Source organism: Schistocerca nitens, chromosome 2 (genome assembly GCF_023898315.1).
Source record: "Schistocerca nitens isolate TAMUIC-IGC-003100 chromosome 2, iqSchNite1.1, whole genome shotgun sequence".
Taxonomy (NCBI): Eukaryota; Metazoa; Arthropoda; class Insecta; order Orthoptera; family Acrididae; genus Schistocerca; species Schistocerca nitens.
The window spans coordinates 72,991,797-73,015,890 of NC_064615.1; the positions used below are offsets into that span (position 1 = coordinate 72,991,797).

At 42.9% G+C, this 24,094-nt stretch overlaps 1 protein-coding gene across 1 annotated transcript in view; it reads left to right on the top strand.

Moving 5' to 3' along the window:
* LOC126235731 (L-threonine 3-dehydrogenase, mitochondrial) overlaps positions 1-24,094 on the top strand; it is a 218,133-nt gene that overhangs the window by 131,022 nt on the left and 63,017 nt on the right. The window contains exon 4 of the mRNA XM_049944507.1: positions 4,358-4,507. Within this exon, the coding sequence (XP_049800464.1) occupies positions 4,358-4,507 (150 nt within the window). The remainder of the gene's footprint in view (positions 1-4,357; positions 4,508-24,094) is intronic.

Consider the following 24,094-nt stretch of genomic DNA (forward strand, 5'->3'; position numbering starts at 1 on the left):
ACATGCTTCAAGGATTTGATCTACACAAAAGCTATTTGTTTCAATATTTTTGAGTTGTTCCAGTTTTTATATAAGTAGGAACTCCTCTTTTTCCATGTTGACTCTACATGAATAAGATGCTAATCTGTAATCCCTTAAATTTAACTTCTCCCTCCCTGCAGTTACATGGTGTTCAAAGAGACACAAAACATCTATACCTTCAGAATTTACCCCATTTTCTATACATACAAGAAGCTCATCTATCTTATTTTTCAATCCTCTAATGTTCTGATGAAACACACAAATTTTATTTATTTGGATACTGCTACAGACATTATGGCACTGTTCTGTTTTAATCTCTTTCAATACTCTCTGTCTGTAACCTGATTCTAACCTAAAAAACGTGTCCCTCTGATTCCAGTAATCACAGGTGTTTTGTCTTGTGTGCGTGTGGCCCCCCTTACATTTTCTGCAAGAAGATCAACTAATCTACCCTTCCCCTTCCTAGACAGGTGCAGGCCATGACTAATGTAACCCCACCTCCAAATTGCATCAACAGGCACAGGACAGATATGAGATTTAGTTTCTGCCAACAGTAACCACCCGCCTCTCTGTTAACACGGCTGACAACCGTATTAACCTAGGGCTGCTCATGGCCCTGCAAAACATCCACAAACCCCACACGAGTGTGAGGTGTTGCTGCTCCTATTACACTACTGGCCATTAAAACTGCTACACCACGAAGGTGACGTGCTACAGACGCGAAATTTAACCGACTGGAAGAAGTTGCTGTGATATGCAAATGATTAGCTTTTGAGAGCATTCACACATGGCTGGCGCCGGTGGCGAAGCCTACAACGTGCTGACATAAGGAAAGTTTCCAACCGATTTCTCATACACAAACAGCAGTTGACCGGCGTTGCCTGGTGAAACGTTGTTGTGATACCTCGTGTAAGGAGGAGAAATGCGTACCATCACGTTTCCCACTTTGATAAAGGTCGGATTGTGGCCTATCGCCATTGCGGTTTATCGTATCGCGACACTGCTGCTCGCGTTGGTCGAGATCCAACGACTGTTGGAAAAATATGGAATCGGTGGGTTCAGGAGGGTAATACGGAACGCCGTGCTGGATCCCAATGGCCTCGTACCCCTAGCAGTAGAGATGACAGGCATCTCATTCGCATGGCTGTAACGGATCGTGCAGCCACGTCCCGATCCATAAGTCAACAGATGGGGACGTTTGCAAGACAACAACCATCTGCACGAACAGTTCGACGCCGTTTGCAGACAGGAGCGCCTGCGATGGTGTACTCAACGACGAACCTGGGTGCACGAATGGCAAAACGTCATTTTTTCGGATGAATCCAGGTTCTGTTTACAGCATCATGATGGTCGCATCCGTGTTTGGCGACATCGCGGTGAACGCACATTCGAAGCGTGTATTCGTCATCGCCATACTGGCGTATCACCCGGCATGATGGTATGGGGTGCCATTGGTTACACGTCTCGGTCACCTCTTGTTCGCATTGACGGCATTTTGAACAGTGGGCGTTACATTTCACATGTGAGATGTGTTACGACCCGTGGCTCTACCCTTCATTCGATCCCTGCGAAACCCTACATTTGAGCAGGATAATGCACGACCGCATGTTGCAAGTCCTGTATGGGCCTTTCTGGATACAGAAAATGTTCGAGTGCTGCCTTGCCCAGCACATTCTCAAGATCTCTCACCAACTGAAAACGTCTGGTCAATGGTGGCCGAGCAACTGGCTCGTCACAATACGCCAGTCACTACTCTTGATGAACTGTGGTATCGTGTTGAAGCTGCATGGGCAGCTGTACCTGTACACGCCATCCAAGCTCTGTCTGACTCAATGCCCAGGTGTATCAAGGCCGTTATTACGGCCAGAGGTGGTTGTTCTGGGTACTGATTTCTCAGGATCTATGCAGCCAAATTGCGTGAAAATGTAATCACATGTCAGTTCTAGTATAATATATTTGTCCAATGAATACCCGTTTATCATCTGCATTTCTTCTTGGTGTAGCAATTTTAATGGTCAGTAGTGTACATTCAGATCACACCTAATACTGTAGTCCGAATTGCTAACCAGGGCTGTTTCCTGCTCCTCCTACTATAAGAACATGGTCCTCACCATCAAAATCTTTGCACAAGGCCCCTAAGTTTTCTGTAACCTGGTTAAGCTTAGCACTAGGTTTCACAATGCTTGTGACCTGGTACTCGACTCCTAGCGTATCCTGTTAGCAACTGGCCTACACCTCTTCCGTGACTGCTACCTAAGAGCAGGACTCTTTTCTTTCTGCTTGACTTTACTCCGGACCTAGCATTACAATTGTTACTACGAGTTCGCTGTACCCTACTTTGCTCAAAAACTGTTTGAAGCTCTTCTACTTCAGGCAACAAATCAAACTGATTGCTCATTGAAATCTGAAAAGTGATTTCTGGGGTTTTCTCCTTCTCACTACGACTTGTTACCTGTTCCCAGCTTCTATTGTCTCTTTCCCTCTTCAACCTGTCTAATTCGAAGAACACCATTTCTAATTCAGCCTGAAGGGCACAAATATTTTTTCCCTGTTCCATGATTTTCTTGTCCCGGCTATATAATCTACAACTCCTTTGGTGATCCTCATCTGGCACAATAACAGCTTCCCCGCTACAATCACCCCAGTGAAACACCAACCCACAATCCGGACATTTCACTCCCGTGCTCACTAATCTACGAAAATTCCGCATTTGTCATACATGAGACAATAACACATCTGATATTAATGAACTACTGAAGACAGTCATTAAGTATTTAATTAAAGCAGTACTGTAAACAACTTTTGGCAGTTATAAGGCAGTCGTCTGCAGGTGTGTCTTAAGAGGCCTCCACGACAAATGCCAAATATTTAACGTAGGAGACATGTAAAGAGTACTAAAGCTATGAAAAACAGTTACTCCCCTGGCCATTTGGAATCTTTGAATCTTATCTAGTTAGACGCTCAAACGAAAGTAATAACTCTAACATCATCTACGCGTGGCGCCAGTACCTGCATACTTGAAACATGCAAATGAAGTTCTGGTATTTAGAAGGGGCAGAAATTTGTGCACCAATTACAGAGAAATTCTCTTCTCTACTACCAGACCTTATGAAGTAAAGAAATGTAAACGAGGGCATTCGGAGATCAGAAAACATTCAGGAAAAGAAAACTATGTGTGGACAACTTGTTTGCGATGAAGCGACTTGTAAATAAATCCACAGGGAAGGGGACAAAGGCCACGGTTGCAGGTGGCCCAAATATAGGCCTATAGCTACCTATACACAGAGAAACTAGTATTACGTATGAAACCACCGTGAAGTCTACGATCGCTCAACTGGAGTGTAACTGGGACTCACACCAAAAACGATTGTCTTGATGAAAGGTCTTAAACCACGCCTATTCCCGAAACTTCCTGGCATATTAAAACTGTGTGCCGAACCGAGATTCGAACTCACGACCCGTCCTCACAGCTTCAGTTCTGCCAGTACCTTGTCTCCTACCTTCCATACTTCACAGTAGCTCTTCTGCGCCTATACCTGTCACCAACCTTATTTAACATATTCAACGCATTAAAATAATAGTGAAGAAAGAAATTCAAACTGACCTGAAGTTGAAGAAAAATAATATGTGTAACTTGTTTCTTGCCGATGGAAAAGTTATTCTTGCTTAACAACGAGATGCGATCGGATGTAAGGCTAGGAATTTTGTAGAAAAAAACATGTTGCTTTGGCATGCACGACAATATCGTTAGGACACCAAAATGAGTATCAAGAAGTACAAGATATTCCAGTGAGAGAAATAATAAAAATGAATAACATCAAAGAGTAAATATAGCAGTGAGTTACCATCATTTAAGAGGAAAAAGACTTTCTTTGTTTTAAAGTGGGTACCTGTAAAGACAATACTGTTTAATTTCAATGTGTATAACGCTAATATCCAACCAAAATTTAAAAAAAGTGACAACAGAAGATAAATAGTGCAGAGGATGCATTCTTAGGAACAGTATTGTGGTGTTAAGTCATACGATAAAAATCAGTATGCAGAAATTAAAATGTCGGTTATGGAAACACCTCTTGATTCAGTTATAGAAAACAGTGGCATTACCTAGATCCTTCAAAGAGTTAGCACACGTAGAAGACCAAGCAAAGAATGGGCAGAAGAAATAAAACACACTAAGGCAACATGAAGATCACAAGACGAAACCTTTTGAGATATCGAGATATGGAGCTTCGTAAAGCGATAAAAGACGCCAGAAGGGCAAAACCGCCGATAGGTGCTGACAAGCTACGGTCAATTACAAACGCGTTTATTTACACTCATTTTGTTTCCTTTTCAGGGCCGTACATATTCGCTGACATCCTGGACTTCAAAGGCCTACAGAAGATCGTCGTCATGTACCGCATCGACTGGATTATACACTTCAGCGCTTTGCTGAGCGCCATTGGGGAACAGAACGTACCGCTCGCCGTGAGGGTGAACATAGAAGGTACCAGCATTTGAATTACGCTGCAAACATCACTCATATCACAATATTTCTTATTGCCCTTTGTTTTCAGAGACAAACCAGGAGGAAGACTAATAATATCCTCTGATTCATAGGATAAAGCAATGGAGACTTCCTGTAACGCGTTGTATAGTACAGGCGTTGTGTTTACTTTTTTGTTTATGCAACGAAGAATAAAGATAAAAAAGCAATGGAAACTTCCCTTTTGCCAAAGGTGTCTTTATGGCTACACAAGAGACATAGTCCAGTTGCCAACTATCGTAAAAGAAAATTTTGAAAAGACAATATTCTAAAAGCAAATCTCCAACAGGACGTTTTGCAACTCTGGAGTTAATGTAAGTGTTATACTTCTGGAATGAAATGATCGTGTGACATTATTGGCCAGGACGCCCCATCTGGCGGTCTGGGATTGTTCGGCCGCGTAGAACAAGTCTCTTCATTTTGCGCTGCTTCAGCGACTCGCACGTCGATGAAGAGGAATGATGGTGAGGACCACAACCCAGATATGATCTCTGACGCGGCCGAAACCGACCGCAGGTCACCCGCTTGGTACTCAGTCGCGCTGGCCACATTTTAAAAGTTTTTTTTTATTATTTCGATTTACTGGCTTTCGGTTCGCGCCCATTCAGTCATCTCAATAATGGTAAGACGATACGACAGCGTAATGGAGCCGTTTTTCTTGTCAGATATGACGATACAAACCTAAAGACAAGACAACAGCCAGTCCCCGAGCGAAGAACCACTTAACTATCGAGGTGAACGTACTACTAACATCAAAGAAAGATATATTACGCTACGTGTAACATAAAGACAAGATTTTCTGCGTATTTTCTTCGTTTGAAACAATTACGAAACCATTCTCTGAATAATAACTGATTACAGTTTATTGTCAAGCGATAGCTATATTGGTAAGAGCTCTAGAGTAAAAGTAGCTCTAATTTCATTATTTGATAGCAATTCTACTCCTTACAAATGGTTTCGAGAACTGGTGAGCTAAGGAGATGGCACAGCAACGTTTTAGAAGCATGCAGTTCCTATGTTTCGTAGCTGATATCACTCACAAGATAGGGCTCAAACAAGAATATGATGGTATAATCGAACATTTGATAGAAATAAATGCGCCTTGCCTCAAATAAAATCATCAAAACATGTTCAGAGTGCATAATAAGATTTAACGTCTCGACAGATATCGTAGTAAATACAGAACCCGTTTTCAAGGTAAATGGACTGGTCGAACGAGTAACCTGCCTTCCTTTAAGAACCACCGCCGCATTTGTTAAAAGGGCTTCAGGTAACACACAGAAAAAGTAGATGAAAATGGTTGAATCGGAAAGCGAAAGCGAGAGATAGATGCCGTTTGATGAGATTTGTCCTAGTTCACTCAGCATCTGCTTTATTACCACCACATATATCGGTGCGAGAAAAGTTATAATGCCTGAACAGTAAAATAGCATCTACATTACAGTGTAAAGCGTTATATTCAACGACAAGTACATTAAGTGATGAAACAAATGTGGATACCAAGCTGAAAATTTAGTAGAAACACATCCATAGGACTTTCTCGTAACAAGCAGTAGCTAATATACTGTAGCACACTGTCTGTCTTTACTGCAGTGTCCCTTCGCGTCATGCGCCAAGATGCTTACGCAGGAATATCAGTCACTTCCACTTCCTCGTCAACAAAGACACTCCGCAAGTCACCGTGCGGTGCATGGCGGAGGGTACCCTGTGTCACCACTAGTCGTTTCAATTCCGTTCCACACGCATATAAGCGAGGGTAAAATTACTGTCTATATGCTTCCGCGCGAGCCCTAATTTCTCGTATCTTATCTTCGTGGTGCTTAGGCGAAATGTATGTTGCCGACAATAGGATCGTTCTGCAGTCAGCTTCAAATGCCCTTTCTCTAAATTTTCTCAATTGTGTTCCTCGAAAAGAAGGTCGCCTTCTGTCCAGGGATTCCCACTTGAGTAGCACTCTTTGTTCGAACCAACCAGTAACAAATCTAGCAAGCCGCCTCTAAACTGCTTCGCTGTCTTCCTTTAATTCGAACTGTTGCGGGTCCCAAACACTTCAGCAGTACTTAAGAATAGGTACTAGCGTCCTATAGGCGACCTCCTTTACAGACGAACCACACTTTCCTAAAATTCTCCCAATAAACCGAACTTCTTGCGGAGAGCCACGTAGAGAACATACAGCCATGTTGATCATCGTAACTTGGTCCTAAGTATTCAGTCTCGTTCAAATCATGAACTTTAGCAATCCGACCAACTTATATCATTTTACTCTTGTGAACAACACCCTCCTAGACACTGTTGTATGTCCGTATACTTAGTAATGACATTATCAGTGGAACTCAACCACTCTGTTACTTCCATTCTTCACCTGCCCGTACGTCAGAGAAATCCCGCATCAGAACAGTATATTTTATACTGTATACTGGAGTACTTACATACAAAAACTGCGTATACAGTATGCCTGTACGCTCGCCATTGTGCCTTACACGGAGGTCTATACGTCCCCATGTCCTTGACGTCTTGCGGAGCATCTCAGCAGTTATACTTCGAAACGTTTCGTCAACAGTTTCGTGGAATTCTTCAATTTTCTTGTACCGACTTTGAACCACTTGAGACTTGATCATTCCCCATAATGAGTTGCCATTATGCCCTTTTCTTCGTGATGAGATGTTAACCACGTTCGCAACATGTCCAAATGCGAATTTTCATTCACGTGCGCTCCAAAGAAATACGGCCCAAACAGTTATCGTGATGAGATCCCGACACATATAATACTTTAACATGAGAAGGGTCCTCTCCAACTCTTGTACACAACGGGGCTTTTCCTTAGACCAGAGAACCACATTCCTTCTATGTGGACTGCAACAAATCGCCCATTCATCATAGAGTATCGCTCTTCAGTGAGAAACGGCCTTTGGAATTAGACTGAGCGACGGTGGCATACCTTTCCTCTCACGCTTACTTACGTCCATCATGAGGTGGAGCAGTGATAGCATGCTGGACTCACATCCAGAAAGCCGTCACTTCAAATCCTCGTCCACCCATCCAGATGTAGATTTTCCGCGGTTTCCCTACATCATTTTTTGCAAATTGCGTGATGGTTCCTTTAAAAGGACACCTTCCTCATCTTTCCCTAATCCGAGTTTATGCCCCGTCTCTAATGATCACGTTGTGGACGGGACCTTAAATACTAATCTTTCTACCCTCCTCCTTGTCTTTGTCACTGCCTAAAACAAAGGCCCGTTTCTCCGCATCAAGCATGGTTACTTTACGAGGCGGAATGCTGCCAAAGTAAGGATACTAATGAAACAACTGTTTATGTCCCCAACTGAACAAAGTCAAGAGGGGTACGGGGACCTCTAGAACACACTTCGCAACTTTCCCTCTCAAGCAAATTTTTTGAACGCGAATGTGCTTCGAATATAAATCGCTCATCCCAGAAACTCTGTTATCAAACATTTGAGTGCGAAACTGGGCGTCTTACCACGAAGCACATTTGAATGATCACCTGTTCAAAGTGTAAAATAAAACCTACACACATACCAGATTGTCGTCCGACCAACCAACCAACCATTTTCGTGGCAGCTCCACACGTCCTGACCAACTGCATCGATTGTAGCGCCGCCTTGTTCCCTATCGCTGGTTGGGACTTGTTTATAGTAATTTCATTGAGGCTATGTTTCACAAGGCGCTGCTTTTTTTTTACACAGAAACAACAGTGGTATTTGGTTATTTTAGAGGTAACAGTGCGAAGAAAAGCCGAAAGAAAGCTGTGGGGAAAGAATGGCATATGTAAAGAAACAAATTCACCCACTCTCTTGTTACTTAAGGAGCTACAAGCCAATGATTTTCATAATTATCTAAGAATAGATGAAACATGCTTTTAGGAGCTGCTGAACGTCATGAAAACATTCTTATCGAAAAGGAATACAGTCATGAGCGAGACTGTAAGCTGCAAGGATGGTCTGTTAGCTACATTACGGTTTCTAGCCACTGGAAAAGTTACAAAGATCTCAAATTTAGTGTAGCTCCACAATTACTATCGAAAATGACTCGTAAAACTTGCAAAATGATTTACAGTTGCCTGAGAAAATATATCAAGGTAATGCAAAGCAAAAATGATTTTAAAAAAAATGTTCAAATGTGTGTGAAATCTTATGGGACTTAACTGCTAAGGTCATCAGTCCCTAAGCATACACAAACACACACACCCATGCCACAGGGAGGACTCGAACATCCGCCGGGACCAGCCGCAAAGTCCATGACTGCAGCGCCTGACCGCTCGGCTAATTTTATTATAATACGTCCGTACCATAAATGGGTAGATCACGTAACTAATGAGGAGGTATTGAATAGGATTGGGGAGAAGAGAAGTTTGTGGCACAACTTGACTAGAAGAAGAAATCGGTTGGTAGGACATGTTTTGAGGCATCAAGGGATCACAAATTTAGCATTGGAGGGCAGCGTGGAGGGTAAAAATCGTAGAGGGAGACCAAGAGATGAATACACTAAGCAGATTCAGAAGGATGTAGGTTGCAGTAGGTACTGGGAGATGAAGAAGCTTGCACAGGATAGAGTAGCATGGAGAGCTGCATCAAACCAGTCTCAGGACTGAAGACCACAACAACAACAACCATAAATAGCAATAATAAATAATACTAATGAAAGAAACAGAAGATCCCTCATTGTTGGAAAATCACAAACTCTGTAATCACATCTCTATCTGCGTCGCCATCTACGACATTTTAAACAGCGTATATTTTCGCACGGACGGATAGCGCTATACACGGCACAGTTTGTTGGATGAAGTGATGGTGGGATAGGCTATCGGATGGGAAGACCTAACCGACCGCCCGACGAGAAAAAATGGTCGGGTAGAGCCCAAACACGTCCAGTTTATCGTACGGACGATAAATTGGTACGTAAGAGACGAACTTCGGTAACGTGGGCGCGCGGGATAGCCGCGCGGTCTCGGACGCCTTGTCACGGTCCGTGCGGCTTCCCCGTCGGAGGTTCGAGTCCTCCCTCGGGCATGGGTGTGTGTGTTGTCCATAGCGTAAGTTAGTTTAAGTTAGATTAAGTAGTGTGTAGGCTTAGGGACCGATGACATCAGCAGTTTGGTCCCATAAGACCTTACCACAAACTTCCAATTTTTCGGTAACGTGTGGGAGCAAAATATCGGTATAAGAGGACCAAGAACACGCGTAATTCAATGTCGTGACTTATGGCTATCTGCCCCAGTGCTTAATATAACTACGCTATCTGAACAACGAACTTTTTTCCAGTGGCCTGATAGTGTAGCACAGCTATACAGTCTTCAAAGTGCAGGTCTGGGATTTCAGTGAAGCGGTCAAAGCAAAGTGGAACAGAGCATCATGTACATCCGTTAAAGCCATTTTCTCACATTCAACATCTCTTCTGCATTCAAGGAGTCCAATATGAAATGCCACACTAATTACAGTCAGGCAGCAGTAGCCGACCGCGACAGACGCAGCAACAGATAAGTAAACCGCTTTTGTGACATTTACGAGTTCCTAACCAGGAGCGAATTTTATTATATCAACTGTGTGCTTTAATAGTTTAGTTTCTTGAGTTTCTGCGTGTAAATTTAAAATCTAATAGCCACAATTCTTGCGTTTTCGTTTGCGTCAGAAAGTAAACCGATTTTATGATATATTACAAGTTCCTTGCCGGGGGCAAATTATTTGGTTTCACCGGAGTGCTTCGGTAGTTAGGTTCTTGAATATCTCCGTATTACTAGACACAGTTCGTGCGTTTTCGTCAGGGTCTTTATTAGAGTTGCGCAGCACGTGCCGATAGTCCGTTTATCTGCATCGTTTAGTTTTCCACAGTCATTGGTATGGACAGGGACTGCGATTGTTGTGTGCGGATGCGAGCCGAGTTGGTGACACTTCGCTCTCAGCTTCAGGCTCTGATGGCTTCAGTTTCACAGCTTGAGGCTGCAATGGATGGGCACCACTGCTGTGGGCCGGCCGTGGGGATCCAACGGACGTCCACCGCGTCAGAGTCCTCCGATCGGTCCTCACCGGTGGCCATCCCAGTTACTGCTCGCACTGAGGCTGACCCCTCACCTGTGGTCGAGTGGGAGGTTGCCCCGGGGCGAAACAGGCGGCGAAAGACTTCCCAGGCGGCCGGATGTAAGGCCGGTTTGTCTGACGATTAGGTTCGAGGTGCTGTCTGTGGCTGACACTGTCGCTGAGCCAGATGCTGTCGCCTGTCCTGTTTCAGAGGAAACCACTCAGCCTGCAAGATCCGGGCAATCGCAGAGGGTGGGACTATTGGTAGTTGGGAGCTCCAACGTTAGGCGCGTTATGGGGCCCTTTAGAGGCTTGTCTGACAAGGAGGGTAACAAAACCAATGTGCACTCCGTGTGCATACCGGGTGGAGTCGTTCCAGATGTAGAAAGGGTCCTCCCGGATGCCATGAAGAGCACAGGGTGCAGCCAACTGCAGGTGGTTGCTCACGTCGATGTGTCGCTTTGGATCAGAAGAGATTCTCTCTGGTTTCGAGCGGCTAACAGAAGTGGTAAAGGCTGCCAGTCTTGCTCGCAAGATCAGAAGAGATTCTCTCTGGTTCCGAGCGGCTAACAGAAGTGGTAAAGGCTGCCAGTCTTGCTCGCAAGACGAAAGCAGAGCTGACCATTTGCAACATAGTCGACAGGACCGATTGCGGACCACTGGTACAGAGCCGAGAGGAGGGTCTGAATCAGAGGCTCAGGCGGTTCTGCGACCGTGTAGGCTGCAGATTCATTGACTTGCGCCAAAGGGTGGTTGGGTTTCGGGTTCCGCTGAATAGGTCAGGTGTCCACTATACGCAGGAGGCGGCTACACGGGTAGCAGGGGCTGTGTGGCGTGGACTGGGAGGTTTATTAGCTTAGAGGGTATCGTGAAAACACAAGAAGGGCTTCAGTCACAAAGGGTGCAGGCTGAACACATGAAGAACGTAAATACAGGAACCATTGGTATAACAGTTGTAGGCGCTACAGTCTGGAGCCAGGCGACCGCTACGGTCGCAGGTTCGAATCCTGCCTCGGGCATGGATGTGTGTGATGTCCTTAGGTTAGTTAGGTTTAAGCAGTTCTAAGTTCTAGGGGACTGATGACCTTAGAAGTTAAGTTGCATAGTGCTCAGAGCCATTTGAACCATTTTTTTCGAACTGCGACCGTAGCAGTCGCGCGGTTCCGGACTGAAGCGCCTAGAACCGCTCGTCCACAGCGGCCGGCAAATCCTGAGTTAATAACCAGCATCAACGCCGATATAGGGATTAGTGAACACAGGGTTGTCGTAGCGTGATTGAATATTGTAATCCCCAAATCCTCGAAAAATAAGCGAAAAATATACCTATTCAAAAAATCAGATAAAAATTCACTTGACGCCTTCCTGAGAGACAATCTCCACTCACTCCAAATTAATAATATAAGTGTAGACCAGATGTGGCTTAAATTCAAAGAAATAGTATCGGCAGCAATTGAGAGGTTTATACAAAATAAACTAACAAACGACGGAGGTGATCCTCCTTCGTACACAAAACGGGTTAGAACACTGTTGCAGAAACAACGAAACAAACATGGCAAATTGAAACAGACGCAAAATCCCCAAGATTGGTGATCCTTTACAGGAGCTCGAAACCAAGCGCGGAGTTCAATGCGAGACGCCTATAACAGTTTCCACAACGAAACTTTGTCTCGAAACCTGTCAGAAAATCCGAAGAGAATCTGGTCGTATGTGAAGTATGTTAGCGGCAAGAAACAATCACTGCTTTTCTGCGCGATAGCAATGGAGATACTATTGAAGACAGTGCTGCCAAAGCAGAGTTACTAAACACAGCCTTCCGAAATGCCTTTACAAAAGAAGACGAAGTAAATATTCCAGAATTCGAATCGAAACAGCTGCCTACATAAGTAACGTAGAAGTAAATATCCTCGGAGTAGTGAAGCAACTCAAATCACTTAATAAAAGCAAGTCTTCTGGTCCAGACTGTATACCAATTAGGTTCCTTTCGGAGTATGCTGATGCGTTAGCTCCATACTTAACAATCATATACAACCGTTCGCTCGACGAAAGATCCGTACCCAAAGACTGGAAAGTTGCACAGGACACATCAATATTCAAGAAAGGTAGTAGGAGTAATCCATTAAATTACAGGCCCATATCATTAACGTCGATATGCAGCAGGATTTTAGAACATATATTGTGCTCGAACATTATGAATTACCTCGAAGGAAACGGCCTATTAACGCACAGTCAACATGGGCTTACAAAACACCGTTTCTGTGAAACAGAACTAGCTCTTTATTCACATGAAGTGCTGAGTACTATTGACAAGGGATTTCAGATCGACTCCGTATTCCCGGAAGGCTTTTTACACTGTACCACACAAGCTCGTAGTGAAATTGCGTGCTTATGGAATATCGCCTCAGTTATGTGACTGGATTTGTGATTTCCTGTCAGAGAGGTTACACTTCGTAGTACTTGACGGAAAGTCATCGAGTAAAACAAAAGCGATTTCTGGCGTTCCCCAAGGTAGTGTTGTTCCTTATCTATATAAATGATTTGGGAGACAATCTGAGCAGCCGTCTTCGGTTGTTTGCAGATGACGCTGTCGTTTATCGACTAATAAAGTCATCAGAAGATCAAAACAAACTACAAAACTATTTAGAAAAAATATATGAATGGTGCGAAAAGTGGCAGTTGACCCTAAATAACGAAAAGTGTGAGGTCGTCCAAATGAGTGCTAAAAGGAACTCGTTAAACTTCGATTACACGATAAATCAGTCTAATCTAAAAGGCATACATTCATCTAAATACCTAGGTATTACAATTACGGACAACTTAAATTGGAAAGAACACGTAGAAAATATTGTGTGGAAGGCTAACCAAAGACTGCGTTTTATTGGCACGACACTTTAGAAAATGTAACAGACCTACTAAGGAGACTGCCTAGACTACGCTTGTCCGTCCTCTTTTAGAATACTGCTGCGCGGTGTGGGATCCTTACCAGGTACGACTGACGGAGTACGTAGCAAAAGTTCAAAGAAAGGCAGCACGTTTTGTATTATCGCGAAATATGGGAGAGAGTGTCACAGAAATGATACAGGATTTGGGCTGGAAATCATTAAAAGAAAGGCGTTTTTCGTTGCGACTGAATCTTCTCACGAAATTCCAATCACCAACTTTCTCCTCCGAATGCGAAAATATATTGTTGACACCGACCTACATAGGGCGGAACGATCACCACGATAAAATAAGGGAAATCAGAGTTCGCAAGGAGAGATGTAGATGTGGATGTGGATGTACGGAAAGATATAGGTGTTCATTCTTTCCGCGCGCTATACGAGATTCCAATAATAGAGAACTGTGAAGGTGATTCGATGAACCCTCTGCCAGGCACTTAAATGTGATTTGCAGAGTATCCATGTAGATGTAGATGTACATTTTCAAAAGGTAGTATTGGTATGCCTAGGGCTGCTATACGTCACGATTAATTGGGAATGCCTCCATTTCTCAGTCTTCGTCTCGGTGTTCCAAAAAGCCTCAATCGGGACGCTAAATGTCAGGATTTTCAAGTAAGATTTATATTCTATGGTTCAGTATATTATAACGAATTAATATACGACATATAAGCAGCCGCCAACTGTTGGCTCTCATACTACGTCAAATGTATTTGATTGCAGTTGGCAACGCTGTATAACAACCATCATTCACTTGTTCATATTTTTGAGTAGCTTGAGTTCCATAAATTCATTTACCGTTGCAGTGCCTGTGTGAGTTCTCGTTGTTTTGTGATACCAAAAGCGAAACGTATGTAAATGACGGATACAAAAAAAATGTCCTTTCATAAACAGAGGCAACACAAATGGGGAAACCATTCTGCAAATTTTGTTCCTGTTATTTTTCAGGTGATTCTGATGAGAGATGACTTCACACACTATATTGAGACTCAAAAGCACAAAAGAAACTGTCAAGGAGAGTATCTAAAGTTGCTATGTTATACTGTGCTCTTTTCAGATATATTTTAGCATTATGCTCAGTAATGACACATAGGTCAGTTTTTCGAGCCGTCTAAGTCTCTCCTCACTATCATCTTATGACTAGTTTTTCTGTGGATTTTGTTCCGACTTTAGTACCAACATTTATGGCAATCTCAGGTATGCCAATGTCATAACCTGGCTTTGACCAAGCAAACTGTAATACAGGCTTGTAATTCGGCGTATAGAGTTACCTTTATAACACAGAGTAAAGTCTGGAAGTGTATGGAAGTGAGACATGGACGATAACTAGTTTGGACAAGAAGAGAATAGAAGCTTTCGAAATGTGGTGCTACAGAAGAATGCTGAAGATAAGGTGGGTAGATCACGTAACTAATGAGGAGGTATTGAATAGGATAGGGGAGAAGAGAAGTTTGTGGCACAACTTGACTAGAAGAAGAAATCGGTTGGTAGGACATGTTTTGAGGCATCAAGGGATCACAAATTTAGCACTGGAGGGCAGCGTGGAGGGTAAAAATCGTAGAGGGAGACCAAGAGATCAATACACTAAGCAGATTCAGAAGGATGTAGGTTGCAGTAAGTACTGGGAGATGAAGAAGCTTGCACAGGATAGAGTAGCATGGAGAGCTGCATCAAACCAGTCTCAGGACTGAAGACCACAACAACAAAGTCTGGTGATGAAAAGACAGTAGTGTACATTTACTTAAGGTTTCCCAAGTTGAAGTCTTACAAAATCATTTATCCTTCTCAGGATGAGCTTTTATTATGTAAAGAAGTACACAGCGTAAGTCGCGATATGGAAATATGTGTGATTTGATCCTGTTGTTTAGTTATTTTGTTTTATCGCGTTACCAAAGTTCGTCTCGTATACCTCGAATAGGTGACCATTGAAATGTCTCTCTTGGTAAAACGCCCAGTTTAGCATGCGAGTGGCTCGTATCATTGTTTTTGGGACGGGCGATTTATATTCTAACAAGGGAACTTTCCCATCGCACCCCCTTCAGATTTAGTTATAAGTTGGCACAGTGGATAGGCCTTGAAAAACTGAACACAGATCAATCGAGAAAACAGGAAGAAGTTGTGTGGAACTATGAAAAAAATTAGTAAAATATACAAACTGAGTAGTCCATGCGTAAGATAGGCAACATCCAGAATAGTGCGAGTCCAGGATCGCCGTGGTCCCGTTGTTAGCGTGAGTAGCTGCGGTACGAGAGGTACTTGGATCAAATCTTCCCTCCAGCGAAAAGATTAATTTTTTATTTTCAGTTTATGTGACATACTCTTATGTTTTCATCACTTTTTTGGAAGTGATTATCACATCCACAAGAAAACCTAAATCGGGCAAGGTAGAAGAATCTATTTACCCATTCGCTAAGTGTACAAGTTAGGTCTGTCGACAACATATTCCTGTCATGTGACGCACATGCCGTCACAAGTGTCGTATAGAATATATCAGATGTGTTTTCCTGTGGAGGAATCTGTTGACCTATGACCTTGCGATCAAATGTTTTCGGTTCCCATTGGAGAGGCACGTCCTTTCGTCTACCAATCGCACGGTTTTGCGATGCGGTCGCAAAACACAGACACTAAACTTATTACAGTGAACAGAGACGTCAATGAACGAACGGACATATCATAACTTTGCGAAAATAAAAAAAGTAAAATTTTCAGTCAAGGGAAGACTTGAACCAACGACCTCTTGTTTCGCAGCTACTCACGCTAACCACGGGACCACGGCGCTCCTGAGTTTACATGTTCCTTGATGTTGCATATATTTCGCATGGACTACTCAGTTTGTATATTTTACTAATTTTTTTCATAGTTCCACACAACTTCTTCCTGTTTTCTCGATTGATCTGTGTTCAGTTCTTCAAGGCCTATCCACTGTGCCAACTTATAACTAAATCTGATGGGGTTGCGATGGGGAGGTTCCCTTGTAAGCACATTTTTGTGCGGTCCTGTGCGTTCAAAGCCATGTACTTCCGCTGTAGGAGTTACAGTGTTCCGTAGAAGCTGTTCATATGACGTGCTACAAACGCGCACTCTTCCTAGGAATGTGATTTGGTGTACAGTGATTCAACATTCCATGTGGGAAAAACGGCGTCGCTCCATTCAGAACTGAGTCTGTGCCCTCTCACGCAACAGAGTGACTGAAACGTAGTGACAACAACGACCTGAGAAAACAAAACTAATCGGAAAAGCATACGCAGTGCAAAGCCGCCAGTCACCGCAAGAACCGGTTCCGTTATTTGGCCGGCCTTAACACGGAGTGCTTGCCTTGCCTTGTCTGAGGGTCAAATTATTTGAAGGTGAACCACAGCCGGCCGTGAATGTTCGCCAACCGCTTCCGGACAACCGTGGCGCAGTGGTGTTGTTGACACTACGCCGTTCTAAACGTTGATCAGGAATTAGACATAGGCAAGAAATCAAGGATAAGTTCTATTTATTCCCTGATTCATTAGCTGCTTTTATATATCGGTAACAATGACGTGAGTCCGAGCCCAAAGAGTTTAGCTTCATTTCGTATCTAATATTATGTCGTTCTTTTTGCATACCGTGGTCTCCAAAATTAAAGCAACAAACGGAAATTTTGCAAAGTTGCGTTTATTTTCCCTCACACGGTTCAGACAAGTGGTAGTAAAGTAGAAACAATGTAAAGAATCAGAACGTAATCAACTACACCACATATAACGGTAGACAAAAATGTTCTTCGTTTTTTCCAACGTAATGGATTTGCACGCACATTCTGACAATTGGTTAATGTGCTCAGTATGGGGTGTGACCACCTCTGGCACCTGATAACGACGGGACATGCTGTGAGTGATGTCATCAGTCTAGTGTTGAGGCAATAACTCCCATTCTTCCTGCAGAGCTACCCACAAGTTTAGGAGAGTGGTTGATGGATACAGACGTGATGCAATCCATCTGCTTTGTGCATCCCAGACATGCTCTTTGCGATTCAAATCGGGAGAGCGAGCAGGCCACGCTACGTGCGCAAAAAACATAAACCACCCGTGCTCTATGAGGCCGCGCATTATCGTCCATCAGTACGAAGTCTGGGCCCAGAGTACCTCACAACAGCCCAAGATCTCCTCACGATACCTGGCAGCAGTTAAATCTTGCTGATTCAACCGTACAATTTCATGAAGAGATGTTCGAGTGGTCAACCTGCCACACCATTAGGGATCCTCCTCGATGTCGGTCTCATTCCACAGTGTTTGGGAACCGAAATCGTGTTCCACGTGCCCTCCAGATGCGAATCCGTCGAGAATCACTTTCCAGACCAAATCGGAACTCACCTGTGGTAAGAACACTGGCCCACCGTTCGACGGTTCAGGCAGCATGTTGACGGCTCCACTCTAGACGTTCCCTTCTGTGAAGACACGCCAAAGGTAAACACACAGCAGTTCTCCAACAATAAAGGCCACTCTGCTGAAGCCTTCTGTATACCGTTTGCCTCGACACAACACGTCTAGGGGATGCTGAGGGGTCAGATGTCTGTACTAAGGCGATACCGTCGTGTCCTTACAGCCAAATAACGGCCCACTCTTTCTGATGTCACCCGAGGTCGGCCCTATCCTTGTCTCTGGGATACAGTTTCGGGCTCCATAAACTGTCGCCTCATCCGAGAAGCAACAGAACGATCCGCATTAAGCCATCGGGCCTCATATGTTTGCGACTGTCCTGCTTCCAGTTTTCCTATGGTCCTCCACATCAAAGAGTCAGTAGTTGTCTTCTCTGTGCCATACTGCACCATCTGTGACAGTGTACACAGCGATTGTCGATGTTGGACTACCATGCAAACACTATCCCGCTTGATAGGCGCCCTGACGTCATTGCTGGCGTGGTTGTCCCTTGATCGAAATGCCATCTTAAGTACAGAACACGATCGTAACAACATCTGTTGACAGTTTATATGGTTATATTGTGAATTACGCACAGGACGGGGATATAGCAGTTTGTTGCTTTAATTTTGGACACCAGTGTATATTACCAGACATTCTGTTCACTCGGTGTTTCTTTACTAAGACGGAGAAGAAAACCTGCCCGACACAAGATAACTGTAAACAGTCATCTTTGACATGACGAGCACTTCTCCAACGTTCTACTAACAATTAACGTCTGGAGTTTGCAACATTTAGATTATACACTATTCATCATAAAGGCTGTCAACTATGGAAACCATTCTAGCGCTTGCTGCAGCTTTCAAGAGAGAAGCTTGTAAATTGCATCCTCCTCAGTATTTTCAGTTATCCTGGGTACTGGTTATCAGAGAATTATCAGCAGAGTCGCAGCGGACTGAGGGAAAAACGTGCATAGTATCTGTTATCACAGACAACTGTTTTCTTTCACTGCTGTTGTTTTCATATGACCCGGCGCCTAATATTTGTCCTGACTGTATTTGTTCTCCATCCGCGAATGTATACATTGTTGTCCGTGCCCCTACCGCGTGGAGGTGGACCAGAATTAAACTTCCATTTTTATAGTTTCTTTCCTGCTGGTTTCACTGCGGTAATATCTGATCATTTATCAAGGGCTGTCTACACTGTTACATCACATTTCGGTGACTCGCGAACTGTTGTAGGAGGAATTGTATACTCCTTGGAGGAGGCTTCATTTTAACTTGACTACCGGATTTAATAATCACTTACTATCAGCAAATTCATAGCTTAACTGTAAATACACACAGTCATAAAAGTAATGATCGTCTTCACTATCTTCAGAGTGCGGTAAAACGCAAGAAGAATACTGTTTATATGGCTTTATGCGCTTCTCATAGTACTGATTCTGGAAAATTTGTATGCAGTCATTCGCTGGATAGTTGGTTATATCTTCAAGTGTCTGCTAGTACAGATTTATCAGCATTTCCGTGAAATTCTCCCGTGAGTCAAGCTAACATGTGGCAATTCATGCTGCCATCTATCTACTATTTATCTTCTATCTTCTATACATATATAAATTTAAGTTCGGTATGTATGTTCAAGATAATCTGAGCAACTATTAAAAGGATTTTGATACTGTTTTCAGTAATAGAGGAGCTGGTTCAAGAAAGGCGAATTAAGAGAACTAGAAAAAAGAGAGAGAAAAATATTAAGAAAAATTCTAGGTCCTGAGAAAAACAAGGAAAATAGGTGGATTAAAAGGAGAAATGAAGACCTATACAAAAATACAGAAAAGATCACAGATACAATGAGGAAGAGACGGCTAAAATTTTATGGACATTTAAAAAGAATGGAAGAAACACGGATTACAAAGAAAATTTTTAATTACGTTAGTAAGCTGAAAAAAACTGTAGGATGGATAGAAGCAGTAAAGAAAGACGCCAACAAAATAGGTGTTACAGAAGAAATAATACGTGACAGGAATAACTTTAGGCTACTTATAGAAAACGCAAACTTTGAAGAAGATGCGCCAAAACCTCGACCCAAGAGAGTGTGGACAGAGGAGCAGAGACGAGCAGTTGGCGAGAAAATGAAGAAGTACTGGGAAGAACGGAAAAAAAAGAAACACCATAAGTCTTAAGTTGTATGCGGTCCATAGCTGGCCAAATTCATAATTAAAAAAAATTCATGCAAACTGACTAAACTATGATGAATTAAATTTCCCCCACTGCTGTGAAAACGACGCAATTGCAAACTAGTGGTGACTGGTAGAACTCCTTGGGATCATCGATACATACTGTAAATTAAAGCCCTCAGATGCTTCTTTCTATCTGTGTGTGAAGGCTAATCTCAAGAGCTACTGCACGTGTTGTGATACGGTTTTCACTGACAGGTAGCCGGATTCACGAGGAATGTTTGTGGGCACAGGAGACACGTGTAAGGCTGTCCAGCTACAACACCTGGCCGGCACGAGATGGCGCTACTGACAAGGGAACCTCCCCATCGCACCCCCCTCAGATTTGGTTATAAGTTGGCACAGTGGATAGGCCTTGAAAAACTGAACACAGATCAATCGAGAAAATAGGAAGTTTTGGCGAACTATGAAAAAATAAGCAAAATATACATACTGAGTAGTCCATGGCAAGATAGGCAACTTCAACGACAGTATGAGCTCAGGAGCGTCGTGGTCCCGTGGTTAGCGTGAGCAGCTGCGGAGCGAGAAGTCCTTGGTTCATGACTTCCCTCGAGTGAAAAGTTTAATTTTTTATTTTCAGACAATTATTGTCTGACAAACTCTTATGTTTTCATCACTTTTTGGGAGTGATTATCACATCCACAAGAAAACCTAAATCGGGCAAGATAGAAGAATCTTTTTACCCATTCGCCAAGTGTGCAAGCTAGGTGGGTCGACAACATATTCCTGTCATGTGATGCACATGCCGTCACAAGTGTCGTATAGAATATATCAGACATGTTTTCCTGTGGAGGAATTGGTTGACCTATGACCTTGTGATCAAATGTTTTCGGTTCCCATTGGAGAGGCACGTCCTTTCGTCTACTAATCGCACGGTTTTGCGGTGCGGTCGCAAAACACAGACGCTAAACTTATTACAGTGAACAGAGACGTCAATGAACGAACGGACAGATCATAACTTCGCGAAAATAAAAAATTTAAATTTTTCACTCGAGGGAAGACTTGAACCAATGATCCCTCGTTCCGCAGCTGCTCACTCAAACCACGGGACCACGGCGCTCCTGTGCTCATATGGTCCTCGATGTTGCCTATCTTGCGCATGGACTACTCAGTTTGTATATTGACGCACGCAAGTTGTAAGCACGTTTTCCGCAGTTGCGGTTGCTGAAACATTATTCTTAGTTAATAATTGTAGGTACTCTTGAAGACAGTTTTTAATAGGCCTACTTCCTGTGGGGTAGAAGGGACACGGTAGTTTTCTTGTTATATTTGGTCGTTATTACAGTAGCCTACATTTAACATTACCTGATTTTTGTAATCTTTTTCGTTTGTTATCTACGAGAGGTGACGTGACAAGAAGTACTAATACGTCTCACACTTTTTGCGTGTCACAAGTAAACAACTGCTTACGACTTTCATTCATCTGACGTAATACAGGTACGTTAAATCTGTAGCGTTATGCACTTCCGATACAAAACAAATGCTATACACTATTTTTTTTACGTTACTTTCATTGCAATATGTCTAGTAAATGAACTTTAAAGGATATAAATGCAAGTAACGAATAAGTTTTACAGCCACTGTATCAAATTTTCCTGCGCTGTACGTAGTAGGCTACTATGAGTATATTATAGCTGTAAAGAAAGGTATTTAACGAATGATTTCGCCATATTGTCTCGTGCTTTTGATTCGGTAAGTGTGTACTCCACTACTCCACTACTGGCCATTCAAAAGTCCCACCCGCAGTTTGGCAGAAAAATGGCCGCCGCATCGTCCAGTTGGCCACTCTCTCCCCATACAGGCTCTCTAGACTGCACGAGCTACTGTTGACTTCTTAAACTACCTGCGATTCGCAACACACAAAAGATTTTTTGTATAGAGTTAGTGTTTAAGGAGTGCGTATGGGAATGCGGGAAAAAGTCGCACAGAAAATGTAGCTTACACCAGACTGATGAAGTTGGGTAGCAGACAAGTTGCCATGACCCGTACCGAACACCATTGCAGTCAGGCGGGTCGGGCCGTACTGGCACTGCAGTTAGGTGGACCGGGCAGCGCAGTAGCTCGCAACTGCATCGCTGGCACGAGATGTCACTCCAAATGCCAATTAAATACGGAACAGATAATATTAGTGCATCCTAAGAACTTCCCTGGCGCGGGCTGCTTAAATCGTTTAAGTTATATGAAAGTGATGATATTCAGTTACTTAAAGCTGTTCTCTCAATTTCAGTCCTAATTCTATACGGTGGACCATAAACTGAATTACTGATACACTAGACAATTCGTTTAGCTGTACATACTTAATGCTATCCTTGTGAAGCCGTTGTGGGTTGCTAGTATTTCTATATTTTCAGTATCCCCTGTTAGTCGTTATTTCATACAAATCTCAAACACTTGCACAATAATCTGGAATGGGACGCAAAGTGTTTTCTAAACTGTCTCACTCGTAGACTGACCAAGTTTTTTCCAGTCTTACCTACTTTATCTATGACTAGCGACCAGAGCTGCAAAACTACCGTAGGCTATCTTATGATAGTTTTCTAGTAGCCTTGGTCAGTTAAGATTGTAACTGTGTTACCTGTATGTTAGCTATGTTGCGTACCTATTGGGCGTTGCCTCATTTCGATTGCTTCGTTTGCATTTGCTATCAGTGTCTTGCTAATTCCCCTAGAAACCGGATGCAGTGAACCGTCTAGAAACTGAGTGAGGATATATAAAGGGCCGCGTAGCCTACGGAACATTCTTGTCCTACATACTTATTCTGCTGCCTGTTACTTAAAAATAAACAGTTTTATAGCAAAATCTAAACTGTCAATGATACTTCAAGCTTTATTCGAAAACTGTTGATTTGTAACGTAAAACAGAGGGATGTTGTAGTAAAAATTTAAAAAAATACTGATTTTTCATAAGCGCTAGAAACCGGTTTACTCAAAAAAGGTAAAATAAGAGAAACTCAAAACAAAAACATATCAAATATCGCTTTAAAATCTCATCAAGCTTACTTACATAAAACATGTTTCCGTTCTTCATAAACAATTTCGCCTTATTAATAATAAGCCCTTTATCATGATGACAAGCGTTCTATTGAGTACAATATAACAAAATAATTACGAACAGATTTTACGTTTCTGTTTGTAAACTGAACTTTCATCGAAAGAGATTGCTTTGGTAGCATAAAAGAGCAGAATTTACACGATCAACTCTTTTTAATTCTTACTAGCGAACCTGACTAAATATGTATGGGAATTGCATATACATCCCAAATTCCTTGCCCCTCTCTCTCTGCCCATCTTCTAATCCCCCTTCTCTGTCTATACATCTCGTTCTCCCCGATCTCTACATTCATTTCCGTCCAAATGTTCATTGGAGTATCGTGTAAAAATTGAAACTAAATCCGTCAAGAACTTTTAGAGTTTTGTGGTAACAATGCTTCCCTCTTTATCTGATCAACATTTAATTGGTGTATGTAGTGACATCTCGTAGCAATGATGGAAGCGCCGGCCGCGGTGGTCTAGTGGTTCTAGGCGCTCAGTCCGGAACCGCGCGACTGCTACGGTCGCAGGTTCGAAACCTGCCTGGGGCATGGATGTTTGTGATGTCGTTAGGTTTAAGTAGTTCTAAGTTCTAGGGGACTGATGACCACCGATGTTAAGTCCCATAGTGCTCAGAGCCATTTTTGAATGATGGAAGCTATGAGTTGGTCAGCTAAAAGGGAGCTTGACCAGGACCTATACATACCTGCTATACATATTATAAATTAAAGTTCCCCACCAAATTTTTCTGTCGCTATGTGAAGGCTAATCTCAGGAACTACTGGAATGACTCTGATACGACACTCAATAATAGACTGATTCAGAAGGAAGATCTGTGTACATAATTTATTACCACTTAGTGCTGCTTGCGTAAAGCCGGAGTGGATCGCTATAGTTGAGTCGGCATTAATCTGATCCTGACAGATGCATGTGCTGGGC